The 12,361-nt window shown below is 41.5% G+C and overlaps 1 protein-coding gene across 4 annotated transcripts in view; it reads right to left on the bottom strand.

The window, feature by feature from the left end:
- Nucleotides 1–1,519: 1,519 nt before the first annotated feature.
- Nucleotides 1,520–12,361, bottom strand: part of mtss1lb (MTSS I-BAR domain containing 2b) — a 105,953-nt gene continuing 95,111 nt past the window's right edge. For all 4 annotated transcript variants that reach the window (XM_068319247.1, XM_068319255.1, XM_068319264.1 and 1 more), the window contains 2 exons: nucleotides 7,984–8,149; nucleotides 1,520–6,608 (listed from right to left, as the gene is read on the bottom strand). In XM_068319247.1, the coding sequence (XP_068175348.1) occupies nucleotides 5,752–6,608; nucleotides 7,984–8,149 (1,023 nt within the window). In that variant the 3' untranslated portion in view covers nucleotides 1,520–5,751. The remainder of the gene's footprint in view (nucleotides 6,609–7,983; nucleotides 8,150–12,361) is intronic.

Genomic DNA, 12,361 nt, shown 5'->3' with positions numbered 1-12,361 from the left:
ATCATTATGTTTTCACTTCATGACTTTTCACTTTCACATATTGATGTAACTTTTGTTAGTGTCACAGAGTACTAGTGGTCGGGAAAACTGAACACATTACCTTCTACGAACTGCAACTTTTCAATTTGTGTTGTGCATTTTCATGTTTGTTTTTATTTTGTCAAAACAGCACACATGCAGGCTTTTCCTTTACTGCAGTGGTCCTCAACATTTTTTACACTATGGGCTGGTTTGACATCGGACAATATTTTCACGGACCAGCCGTGAAAATTTGGTGGATAAATACAATAAAATAAGAAGGTTAGCGTAAAAAATGAAGTTGAATCAAATGTATATCCAACTTAAGTAACAGTGTGCTCGTAACATAATGTCAACTTTTCTTTTTTGTTAATTTTGTCAACTTGAGAGTTTCAATTTATCAGTAATGTATTCTGTGTTATAGACCATAGCGGCCCATTTAGGGATGTAGTCATGAGACCGATTCATAATGTAGCCATCATGAGACCGAGTCATAGACAGAAGTGGTGGAGGGAATCCAGATTTTTTCCCAAAAAAAGGTCATTCCGAACCGTTAATACTACAATAATAATGTAAGTCATATATTCTTTCTATGCAGCCTGACACCAATTGACCCAAAGACCAGTACCTGTTACGGACCATTGATTTTGAATTGGAACTCTTTGAATTTCCTAATTTGGCATCATTACAGTATCTATCTGTCTGTCTGTCTGTTTGTCTTTCTTTGTCCGTCCGTCCGTCCATCCATCCATTGAATTAATTTAAAATAAGACATTGTCCGGTTAGATTCTTGCTTTTTTTGCATTCTTTATGCAAAACTAGGCTAAGCTAGTTGTATGTTGACTGTAGCTTGTGTTTGAATGTAAATGAATGTGCTGTACTAATTATTTTAATTAATCTTAATCACGTTGTCTAAGACAATAACTGGAGATACTCTGCAAAAGATTAATCAGCCCCTTTAGCATTTGACATTCAACGTAAGAGGATGGCATTCATAAGTACACACTAAAAAATGTAATGTTCATGGTCATTGGCAGGCTAGCTGTAGCTAAATAAACACAGTATTTTCTTAAGTCATCAACCTTTATTCTGGTACGGATACTGCCAAAACCTGTAACAGAAAGAAATGTATCATGATCCATTATTTTATTAAATTTTTATTTGAACTACTCACAGGGTTACAGAAAAAAATACTGAATGGATTTTCATTAAAGTTGGTTGTTGGGAATGGCAGAATTCATTTAATTTTTTTAATTGATCAGAAATATTTAAACTCGATTTAAGAATTTCCGCTTATTGAATATTGCAAGGAAAACACTGAAATATTGTTTCTTTTTTTTCTTTTTTTGTCTTTTGAGTTACCAATTGATCTCGTTAAACATTTTCTGCAATATATATATATATATATATATATATATATATATATATATATATATATATATATATATATATATATATATATATATATAATTTTGTAACATTGCACAAAACTTTATGGTAGCTAATTTGATGGAACACATTTCCACAATTGTTAGGATTAACTTTCAACTGTTAGGGACTGTTTGGCGTCATCTATTTAGATGTTGTCTAGCTCAGAGCTAGCCACAGTAGTTAACAAGGCAACTAATAAAAAATGAAACAAATGAGACAAACATAACCGAAAGGTATGTAGTAAGATGTAATTAAAAGTTGAAATACAGTGCGCCCTCACATATTCGCGCATCAACGATTGCGACTCCACGTTATCGTGGATTCTTAGAAGGCGGTTACATGATACCATACGCGCTCTGTTCCGTCTCTCGTACTTTCGTGAGACACAAAAGTGTTTTAAACAGTCGATAAGAGTGTGGGAAAAGGTAATACAGATAGATGGTGGTTTAATATCAGTATGGGAAGGGTTCATGAATGTTTAAATTACCATAAATAATAAGATAAATAGATTGCGATCTTGACCGCGGATTCCTCAATAACGTGTGGTTCCTGGAACACATTAACTTCAAAGAAGGAGGGCACACTGTACTCTAAACCTGAGGGTGGCACGGTGATTCGGTGGGTAGCGCTGTCACCACACAGACAGTTTCAACAGCCCAAGTCCCGCTCTGTGCTGAGTTTACATGTTCTCCCCGTGTCTGCATGGGTTCTCTTCGGATTCTCTGGCTTCCTCCCACCTCCAAAAACATGCACTTCAAGCAAATTGGCCAGTTTCAAATTGCCCGTAGGTGTGAGTGTGTGTGTGTGCATCCGTGTTTGTCTATATGTGGATCCACGGTGCACTGGCTTCGCTTCCGGAGTGTCCCATGCCTCACACCCCCATTCAGCTTGGATAGGCTCCAGCACCCTATGACCCGCAACAGAGGATGAAGTGAATAATGATTGATTGATTGATTGATTGAACTCTAAACCTATTTACTCCTTTTAACAGTGCTAGTTTAAGTTGGACACGCTGATAGGTAAACAGTAATTTTCTCAGCTGTGGAAGAATTTTAATGTGTGTATTCTCTCGTGTGTGTGTGTGTGTGTGTGTGTGTGTGTGTGTGTGTGTGTGTGTGTGTGTGTGTGTGCGTGTGCGAGCCTACATACCTGTAAATCTGGCTTTGCCTCTATTCCTACAGAATGTCCTATTTTTGTTGCAGCTCTTGCTTTTTCTGTGTTCCATTCGGCCTACTTCTACTCACATAAACCGACATTCACAGGCATATTGACATATCTGCAGCAGAATAGTTTTTTCTATATTGTTCAGACAGTAGAGAGCACAATTCATTTTGTATGTTAAAAAATACAGATAGATAACTATGTGCTGTTAACTGGGCACTTTAAAGGAAATTAGCAATGTTGTATCTTCCTCTCATCTCACACACCTAACATCATTTAAATTTTTACAAGTGGGCTACTACTAAGCCTTTAATCGAGTATAACTTACTCGAATTAATGGCAATGAATTAGGTTGTTTCAGTTTAAGAGACAGTTACAAAATATAGAGCTCATACACATTCTAGCTAACTGAATCAGCTCTATCATTATCCTTAGATATAAAATCCAAATAATGTGCAATAAGGAAGAGGAACATAGATGTCCTGGAGTGGACAGAAACATTGGTATTTTCTTTTAAAATACCCACACTGGAACATCATAGCAAATGTACGTACATATGGACTAAACATTCAAAACGTACTGCAGAATGACAAGAGAATATTCTATGTAATATTTTCAAACAAACCTTCATACCAGATCTTAGTACCTAATTCTCATATACACATACACAGTAGATATTGTTCGAACAGGCAGTGAAATGCTCATCCCACACAAATTACCCTCCCTCTGTTAGTTTGAAATGTCTCATTTAAAATTTACTGCTGCTTTGACATCAGCAAGCATATCAAACAACTTTCAACTTTTCTATTGTGTCATTGTCAGTAAATAATCCTTTCATAGAGCTGAATTGTGAGCTGGACTGGTTTATGTTTTCAGCTATGACCTTCTTAGCTTAACTTTTTTATACAGCAATTCCTAGTTACTCGTGGTAAATACGTTCCAGGACCACCTGTGAAAAAGGAAATTCTGCGATATTGCAACAAACTATTTATTTTATTAAGGTAATTGAAAAGTTTATGAACTCTCCCCATTCTAATATTAAACCACCTTATATCTTTATTACCTTTTTCTACTCTTACAGACTGTTTAAAGCACTTTTGTGTCTCATGGACGTGCACTGCGTTTCACGAGTCTCAGAATACAGCACACTTCCGACTATCAATCAACTGACTACTGTCAGCCAATAGCATGCGCTTATGGTATCACGTGAGTACTTGCTAAAAGTCAGCGATGTAGTGAAGCTGTGCATCTTAAAGCACGAACACGCAAGGGATTACTGTAATGCAAAAAAAATACAGTATTTATAGGTAAGACTATATTTTCTCAATCAGCTGCTGTGTGTATGCATTTGAGTATTAAGTATTTTGGCCATTATAAAAATAATTCTACATAATTTACTTCAAAACAGCCCTCAAACGTACACATGCATTGACAGTTCGATCATTTTTGTCAGTGATAAATTATGGGAAAAAAAATCATTAATTCTATAAATATTGAAAAAAAATAATTGAACCATTCTATGGAAAACATCCAGGTGTGGAATATTTAAATCTATTTTTCAAACCAATGAACTTAATCAGTTAAAACTACACTCACCTGCTTCATTAAGAGGTGGATGTAAAAATCTCATGAATCAACTATTTCTAGCTGATATTGTCTGACCTATAAATTCAGTATATTTTTTGTATCCTGGGTTGAGTCATTCAGATAACAGTGCAACCTCCCCATGACAGACAAACTCACAATACATGTGTTTGTAGAACCCCAAAGAGCACGAAAGTGACTGATTTTTAAATCAATGTTTAGCCATACTTTCTTACCCCTTCTCTCATTTGACCACTCACTGCACTTTAGTCCTTACACTTACACTTTGTCCCTCTTTGACTCAATTCAAGTTAAAATATTTCCTCTGGTGCCAGGTTTCTTCTCCCTGACATACAATATGACTACAGCAACAACTAGTGGCTATTGCACACTCTGCCATTTTCAAAGTGCTTTCAGTTATTTTTTTCAAAATTTTCCATCCTCACACTAGAAAGAGACAGGGATATAAACACAGCAAAATTAATTCACAGTCATTGTGTGATTTAGCATTCCTGACAATTGCCTGAATGTGACAAAGGAGAACCAACAATCCTCCATGGAACCTCTTCTTGGAAACAAGAAAATAAAACACATTTATTGCTCCATTTCTGATTAAACATTTTCTCTCTGGTTCTAGAAAATATATATGAATATATGCCTGAATTACTCCTCATAGCTTGTCATACAATGGTAACAGGGTAAATGACGTCACAATATAAACATGTAAGTTACGCACCACACTGGAGAAAAGCACTGCCTTCATCCCGGTAATCAGCTGTCCTGCAGCAAAGCTCTACCCACCCCTCTCCTCACAAATGCACACAATCCTTCACATGGGATGTAAATTTCACATTTGCCTACATGCATACACTTGAACACAGTCATACAATCCACAGAGAGAGGGTGGGGTGGGGTGGGCACTAGCTGGTTCCATGCCACACTATTTTCGAGAGTTTTACATTAGGATGAACCAGAGGAACCCTCTGACCTATTAGCTCCCCATGCTATTACCAAACCTTCACTTCATTGGGCTACAAAGTACAGTTTTATGCAGCTGAGACAGCCTCAATTCAACACCATCTGTTCACATGAACCCTGGGCTCTGTCTGTTACTCCCACTTGTTTCTCATCAGAGATCAGTCTTTTGAGATCGGACAGTATGTTAGTTGAAGAAGAAGAAGAAGGGAAGGGTAGAAGTTAGTGAACAGAACCCAGGACTATCTTCAACTTGTCTTCTTTCCCTGTGAGTCTTTCCATGCGTAGGTGGAGTGTAGAAAAGACAAACATTTGTCCAACACACTAGTTATTTTCTGGCCAGCTAAGTCTGTCATTTAATTTAAAGTTGTCAGTCAAGGTTAACATTATTAATCTCAGGATTATTAATATATTGTATATTACTTGTTCTAGTGATCTGAAATGTTTATTTATTTATTTTTATCAATCTTCTGTTATAGTATTCCCTACATGGAAAATATTCTAGGTGGTTGGGCTGTACCACACCAACACCTGATTCGTTACTGGCTGTCAAGGATCCTCCACTTTCTGCTTTGCATCAAATCACAAGATCCGTGGTGCAGAGCGGTCATTGGAGACAGTTTTGCGAAGACGGACTCCTCTCCTGATGGTGGTCAATATGTCACCAGACTCTCCTCCCCCCTCTGCCCCTATCTGAGTGTCACTGGGGTCAGCTGAGACCAGGGCTGGGTCATCAGGGAGAGCAGGAAAAGGAAACTGGCCCTCCCCAACGGCGTGTGCACTAGCTACCAACTCGCCGATCTTCTCCACAAGACTATGCCGATTGGCTGCAATCATCTGATCCTCATCTGACCTAGCACCTGACCCTTGTCCCACTGCAAAACCCTCATGCTGCTGGGCATAAACCTCTAATGCTGCACCTGACCCCCAGGCAGTGTTAGGCAGACTGAGGCGCTTTGGGGATGCCTTCACATAATCATTTGCTCCCTTTGAATCTTCACCACCAGTGAAGAACACACACTCTTCACTGCCCACACGGCCTCCACCTGCATACCCACCACCACCAGAGCTGGGTGAATGTGATTCTCCGGGAACAGTGGGTGTCTTGACCGGCACAATAGGTGGTCGGATGGGGATAGGCCCAGCATTTGAGAGTGTGCGCCTCACACCTGGTTTGGTAGAGGGTGTTCGACGGATGGTGGCCGTGCCTGGAGTGCCTGCTCCACCTCCACCTGCTCCACCAGATTGTCCTGGTATCCCGGGACCAAGAACACCACTTGGTAACCCAACTGTGCTAGCTGGCCTCTTTGTCTGGGTAATTCGTCGGTACTTCTGTGCAATGTTAGAGTGGCGACGAATGGTGGAGGACTTGTCAGACTCTGTTGGCCCTTCTGGACCTTCAGTATCACCATTCACTGAGAAGCATTCACAGTCTGAACCTGATGAGGAGAGTGGGATGGAAACAAAGGAGACGATGATAACATTAATTAAGGTTGAGTAAAAATTCTCACAAAATAAGAGAATAAAATATTGGATTGAAATGACCTTATTAACTTTACTGAAGAACAGCCATTTTATCTGAGTATCATTCAATCTTCTTTAGCTCCCTACTACCATTGAAAATTGCAATGATGTACGTAATTAACATGCTGTTTGCTCCTTTGCTGATTAAACATATTATCCAATTTGGTTGTTTTTAGTAACACTGCCCCTTTTTCAAGAAAATGTGGTTAATTAATGACAGACTTTCAAGAGCACCAGAATATTTCCTAGTGATTTTGGCTGATTGGGCCTAGTTTCAGGCCGCTGTAAAAACTGTGAAATAAAATGATCAGATAAAAAAGGAAGGCCACCTGCCTGGTTTCTATGTAATGGGATGATCTTACGTACGCATATCCACAATGTTCTTATAAAAGGAAAAACACATTCTACCATGATGCCTTAAGCTCATCATATCATAAATATCACAACTGATGACATATATCAGAGCTGAGCTTCACTTTAACCTTGAGTATTTATGTTGCACCTCTTGCAGAAATATTTGGGCATGCCCCAACTATCATTTGGGTGGGACAAAAGCCTTCAAAATACATAAATAATTTATGTTTTATTAAAATCCTATTTAATTCTTATGTATTACTAATGGGCCATGTTAACTTTTTTCTGAAAATAAATATCTAAAGATATGAAAGTGATGTGAGTACTTTCTTATAATATGTTTACTTTTTCCACAGAAAACAGACTTAGCGGCAATTGTCATACTTATATACAGTATACTGTACATACTTATATTATTATGCTATTATACCTACATCTATATTTTTGTAATAGTACGTGCTTCCAGTATGTGGTCTGTTGTATAATTACATTGACATATCTCCCAGTCAACCCTTGGTCAGCGCAGCAAACACATATTAACACTTCAGTGAACACAAATTTAGAAGTCAACTGAGCATTTTGCCTTCCTCACATCTTACAGACCTGAAAAAAAATATTGTATACTGCCTTTCTAGTTCATAATATTAATATAAACTATTAATACTATGATGTACTCTACCTGAGGAATACTCAGTTTTATTGGATTCTTTGTAGATAATGATCAACTCTTCGATCTAGTTTCATGTAATTTAAAAATACTGTAGATCACGTTCAATTTAAAAAATGGACAGACCTTGTAATGTTCCAAAAAGTAGGAATACAATTCTTTGAGCTTTGTAAGATCAGTCAAGCTCATTACCTCCTTGATGGAAAAAGAGCGATGAAAAATTTAAATCTAAAGGTCAGAGGAGCAGAGAGCTGCAGAGGGATATTCACCTTGTGAAGGGATGGTATCCTCTGAGCAGGACGGTGTTGTTGTCTCTGCGCTGTAGCCACTGGAGTACTGCAAGGAGTCTCTGTTGTTTTTTTGCTGCTCCACGCTAAGTCCTCTGGTCAGCACCATGGCCAGGTCAGTGGCTGCAGGAGAATCCTCTTCTCCATGCTGTGAGACGAGACATCATGTTGGACAGAGATTTATACTTAGTCAGACTTCCTTAATTTAATTGTGTTTCAACAGGTACTCTTATATGGTAGAATTTTTTTTTTTTAATTATTTTTATTATTTTTACAATAGTATGGTATGATGCTTAGCAACTTTGTCAGGGCCTGGAGGGGTGCAGAGCTCATGTTTTCTGGTCCCCTTCCTAATTTGACAAGTGATGACATGTATGGTCGCATGTTTTCACTCATTTGCTGGCTGAGGTGGTATCATGCTAACCACAAACAGTTTGTAGACAATTGTTGGACTTTTTGGGGAAAACCCGGTCTTTTAAGGAGAGACAGCATATATCCTACTTGGAATGGCAATGATCTCTTGTCCAAAAATCTGACCACTTTTATTTCTGACCCAAAACCCTGACCACAGTCTTACACACCGCAGTCTTACACACTTACACACCGCAGTCTTATACACCGCTGTCTTACACACTTCTCTAGAACAGTCACCTAGTGTACACACTATATAGAGTCTGTGTCTGTCCTCCGAATGTTTAAAGTTCATACATGTAAAGCTAATTCATTTTAAGTCTATGGTAAAGCAACAAAAACCTAATTTTGACCCTGCTGTTCTAAATAACTATCGACCCATATCAAATCTCCCATTCTAATCTCAAGATCTTGGAGAAAATAGTTGCTAATCAGTTATGTGAGTTTGATTAGTCCAACAGTCTTTTTGAGAATTTCCAGTCAGATTTTAGGAAACATCATAGTATGGAAACAGCACTGGTCAAAGTTAGCAATGACCTTCTAACCACTTCAGACAAAGGACTTGTTTGTATGCTGGTTCTCTTGGATCATTACGCAGCTTTTGATACTATCTAACACAACATTCTATTGAAACGACTGGACAGAATGGTTGGTATTAAGGGATCAGCACTGTTGGGGTTTGAATCCTATCTACCTAACCGTTCCCAGTTTGTTAATATTAATAATGACTCCTTCCAGTCCACGAGACTTAGCGATGTTCCCCAAGGCTCGGTTCTTGGTGCAATACTGTTTATCTTACACATGCTTCCTCCAGGTAATTTGATAAGGAAACACTCTATCAAAATCTATTGTTATGCTGATGATATGCTACTGTGTATATCAATTAAACCCGATTAAGACAGTCAGCTGGCCAAACTACAGGAGTGTATCAAAGAAATTAAAGATAAGATGACTAATAACTTTTTGCTTCTAAATTCTGGCGAAACTGATGTCATTGTGCCCTAGCCCAAAATCTGTTAGGGATGTAGTGTGTAGTGATCTAATTGCTTTGGATGACATTACTATTGATTTCTATAACTGCCTTTTTCATCTCCATAACATTGCTAAAATCAGGCATATTTTAACATGGAATGATGCGTATAAATTAATCCATGCTTTCATCACATCCAGGTTATAGACTACTGCAACTAACTTTTTTCAGGCTGCCCCAAAAAGTTACCAAAAACACTTTATCTAATCCAGATTGCTGCTGCATGTGTTCTTACCAGGACCAGTACCAGAGACCACATTTCTCCTGTGTTGGCTTCTCTGCAGTGGCTCCCTGTGAAAGCTAGGATATATTGTGGTTACGATGGCGCCGCGGATGGACGCCTCGGCACAGAGCTCTCTCTTGTTTTACTTTATTTTGTGTTTTTTGTCGACCTTCGGGTCTGTTTCTGAGTGCTATCCCATCATCTACTCCTCTGAGGAACTGCTGGCCATAAGACAGTTCTTACCCGGTAATTTTATTACACAGTTTGCATCAGATCCGAGCAGCTTTGCGGAGATCTTGATCGGTGGAGCTGCGGTCCTTTATGGGCTGCGGCCACGCAGACGTCGGGGTAAGAGAGCTGGTGTGCTGGTGAGACTCCGCCAGCAGGGATTCAGGACCCAGCTACCATCAATACACCTGGCTAACCTCTGCTCACTGCCCGATAAACTGGATGAGCTGCACCTCCTCTTCGGGAAAAATATGGACTTTGCATGTCCGCTGCCCTGTGTTTCACTGAAACTTGGCTCAGTGAATCAATCCCCGACGGCGCTCTGCATCTGCCGAACTTCCAACTTCACAGCGCGGACCGCGTCAAGGAGCGGTTGGGGAGAACCAAGGGCGGTGAAATATGTTTCTACATCAACGAAGGTTGGTGTAAGGATGTCACAGTGCTCAGCAGGTTCTGTGGACCGAACATTGAGACATTCTGCATCAACTGCAAGCCCTTTTATTCTCCGCGGGAGTTCTCCTCTTTCGTGTTTGTCGGTGTTTAGATTCCATCGCAAGCTAATGTGGATGTCGCACTCCATAAATTAGCGGAACAAATCACGGACATTGAAAGGAAACACCCGGACTCATTTTTAATCATCATGGGGGACTTCAACAGAGCGAAACTAAACAACGAGCTCCCTAAATACAGACAGCATGTGATCTGTCCGACGAGGGACAACAACACGCTGGATCACTGCTACACTGTAACTAAGGACGATTATTGCTCGGTCCCCCGCGCAGCTTTGGGAAACTCTGATCACTGCCTTGTCCATCTCATCCCAGCCTACAGGCAGAGACTGAGAACATCTCGGCCTGTGGTGAAAACGGTGAAGAAATGGACCAACGAGGCAAAGCAGGAACTACAGGTATGTTTTGACTGCACCGATTGGAGTGTTTTTGAAGCTGCTACAGACAACCTGGATGATTACACGGACACTGTGACAGTCTACATTAGCTTCTGTGAGGACCTGTGTGTGCCAACCAAGACCTTCCGCACATACAGCAACAACAAGCCATGGTTCACAGCCAAGCTGAGCCAACTGCGCTTGGCTAAGGAGGAGGCCTACAGATCTGGGGACAGGGCTCTGTACCGGCAGACCAGGAACACACTGACAAAGGAGATCAGAGTAGCTAAGAGGAGTTACTCTGACAAGCTGAAAGGAAACTTTTCAGCCACCAACCCCTCGTCGGTGTTCAGAGGTCTGCAGGACATCACCGGCTACAGAAGCCCGTCCCCCCCTGCTGAGGTCAACAAGAACCTGGCTGACGACCTCAACAGATTCTATTGTAGGTTCGAAAAGGCCTTCACACCCACCACCTCCATTCCACTACCTGCAGCCCATATCACACCACCATTCACACCTCCATTCCCCTCAACAAACACTGTCTGCACCTCACCCCCTTCACACCCCCTGCATGCCCCACCTCCAACCCCCCTCCCCTCCACACCCCATCCCCTTCACACCCCCAGCCCACACCACCCCCAAAACCCCTCAGTGTGACCGTCCAGGAGGTGAGTAAACCGTTCCACAGACAAAAGATCAGGAAGACACCAGGCCCTGATGGTGTCTCCCCCTCCTGCCTCAAGGTCTGTGCGGACCAGCTGGCTCCAGTCTTCACACAGATCTTAAACAGATCCCTCCAACTGTGTGAGGTACCCTCCTGCTTCAAGTGCTCCACCATCATCCCGGTCCCCAAGAAACCCTCCACCACAGGACTAAATGACTTCCGGCCTGTCGCTCTGACATCCGTGGTCATGAAGTCCCTTGAACGCCTCGTGTTGAGCCACCTGAGGGACATCACAGGACCCCTGCTGGACCCCCTGCAGTTTCCCTATCGGGCAAACAGGTCAGTGGATGATGCAGTCAACATGGGACTGCATTTCATCCTGGATCATCTCGACCACCCAGGGACATATGCACGGATCCTGTTCGTTGACTTCAGCTCAGCGTTAAACACCATCATCCCTGAGCTGCTATCCTCCAAACTTCACCAGCTCACAGTCCCCTCTGTCATGTGTCAGTGGATTACCAGCTTCCTGACAGACAGGACACAGCAGGTGAGGCTGGGGGCGATCACCTCAGACACTCGGACAGTCAGCACCAGTGCCCCCCAGGGTTGCGTCCTCTCTCCGCTGCTCTTCTCCATCTACACCAACGACTGCACATCTTCGCACCCAGCCGTCAAACTCCTGAAGTTTGCAGACGACACAACTGTCATTGGACTCATCCAGGACGGGGATGAGTCTGCATATCGGCAGGAGGTGAGACAGCTGGTGGACTGGTGTAGTCGCAACAACCTGGAGCTGAACACGCTCAAGACTGTGGAGATGACAGTGGACTTTAGGAAGTTACCCTCCCCTCTGCTCCCCCTCACCATCGCAAACAGCCCTGTGGACTCTGTGGAGAGCTTCAAGTTGCTGGGGAC

This window comes from Antennarius striatus, chromosome 1, assembly GCF_040054535.1.
Source record: "Antennarius striatus isolate MH-2024 chromosome 1, ASM4005453v1, whole genome shotgun sequence".
In the NCBI taxonomy this organism is placed as follows: domain Eukaryota; kingdom Metazoa; phylum Chordata; class Actinopteri; order Lophiiformes; family Antennariidae; genus Antennarius; species Antennarius striatus.
The sequence above is the reverse complement of the archived record's forward strand: the minus strand, read 5'-3'. Positions and strand labels throughout refer to the sequence as shown.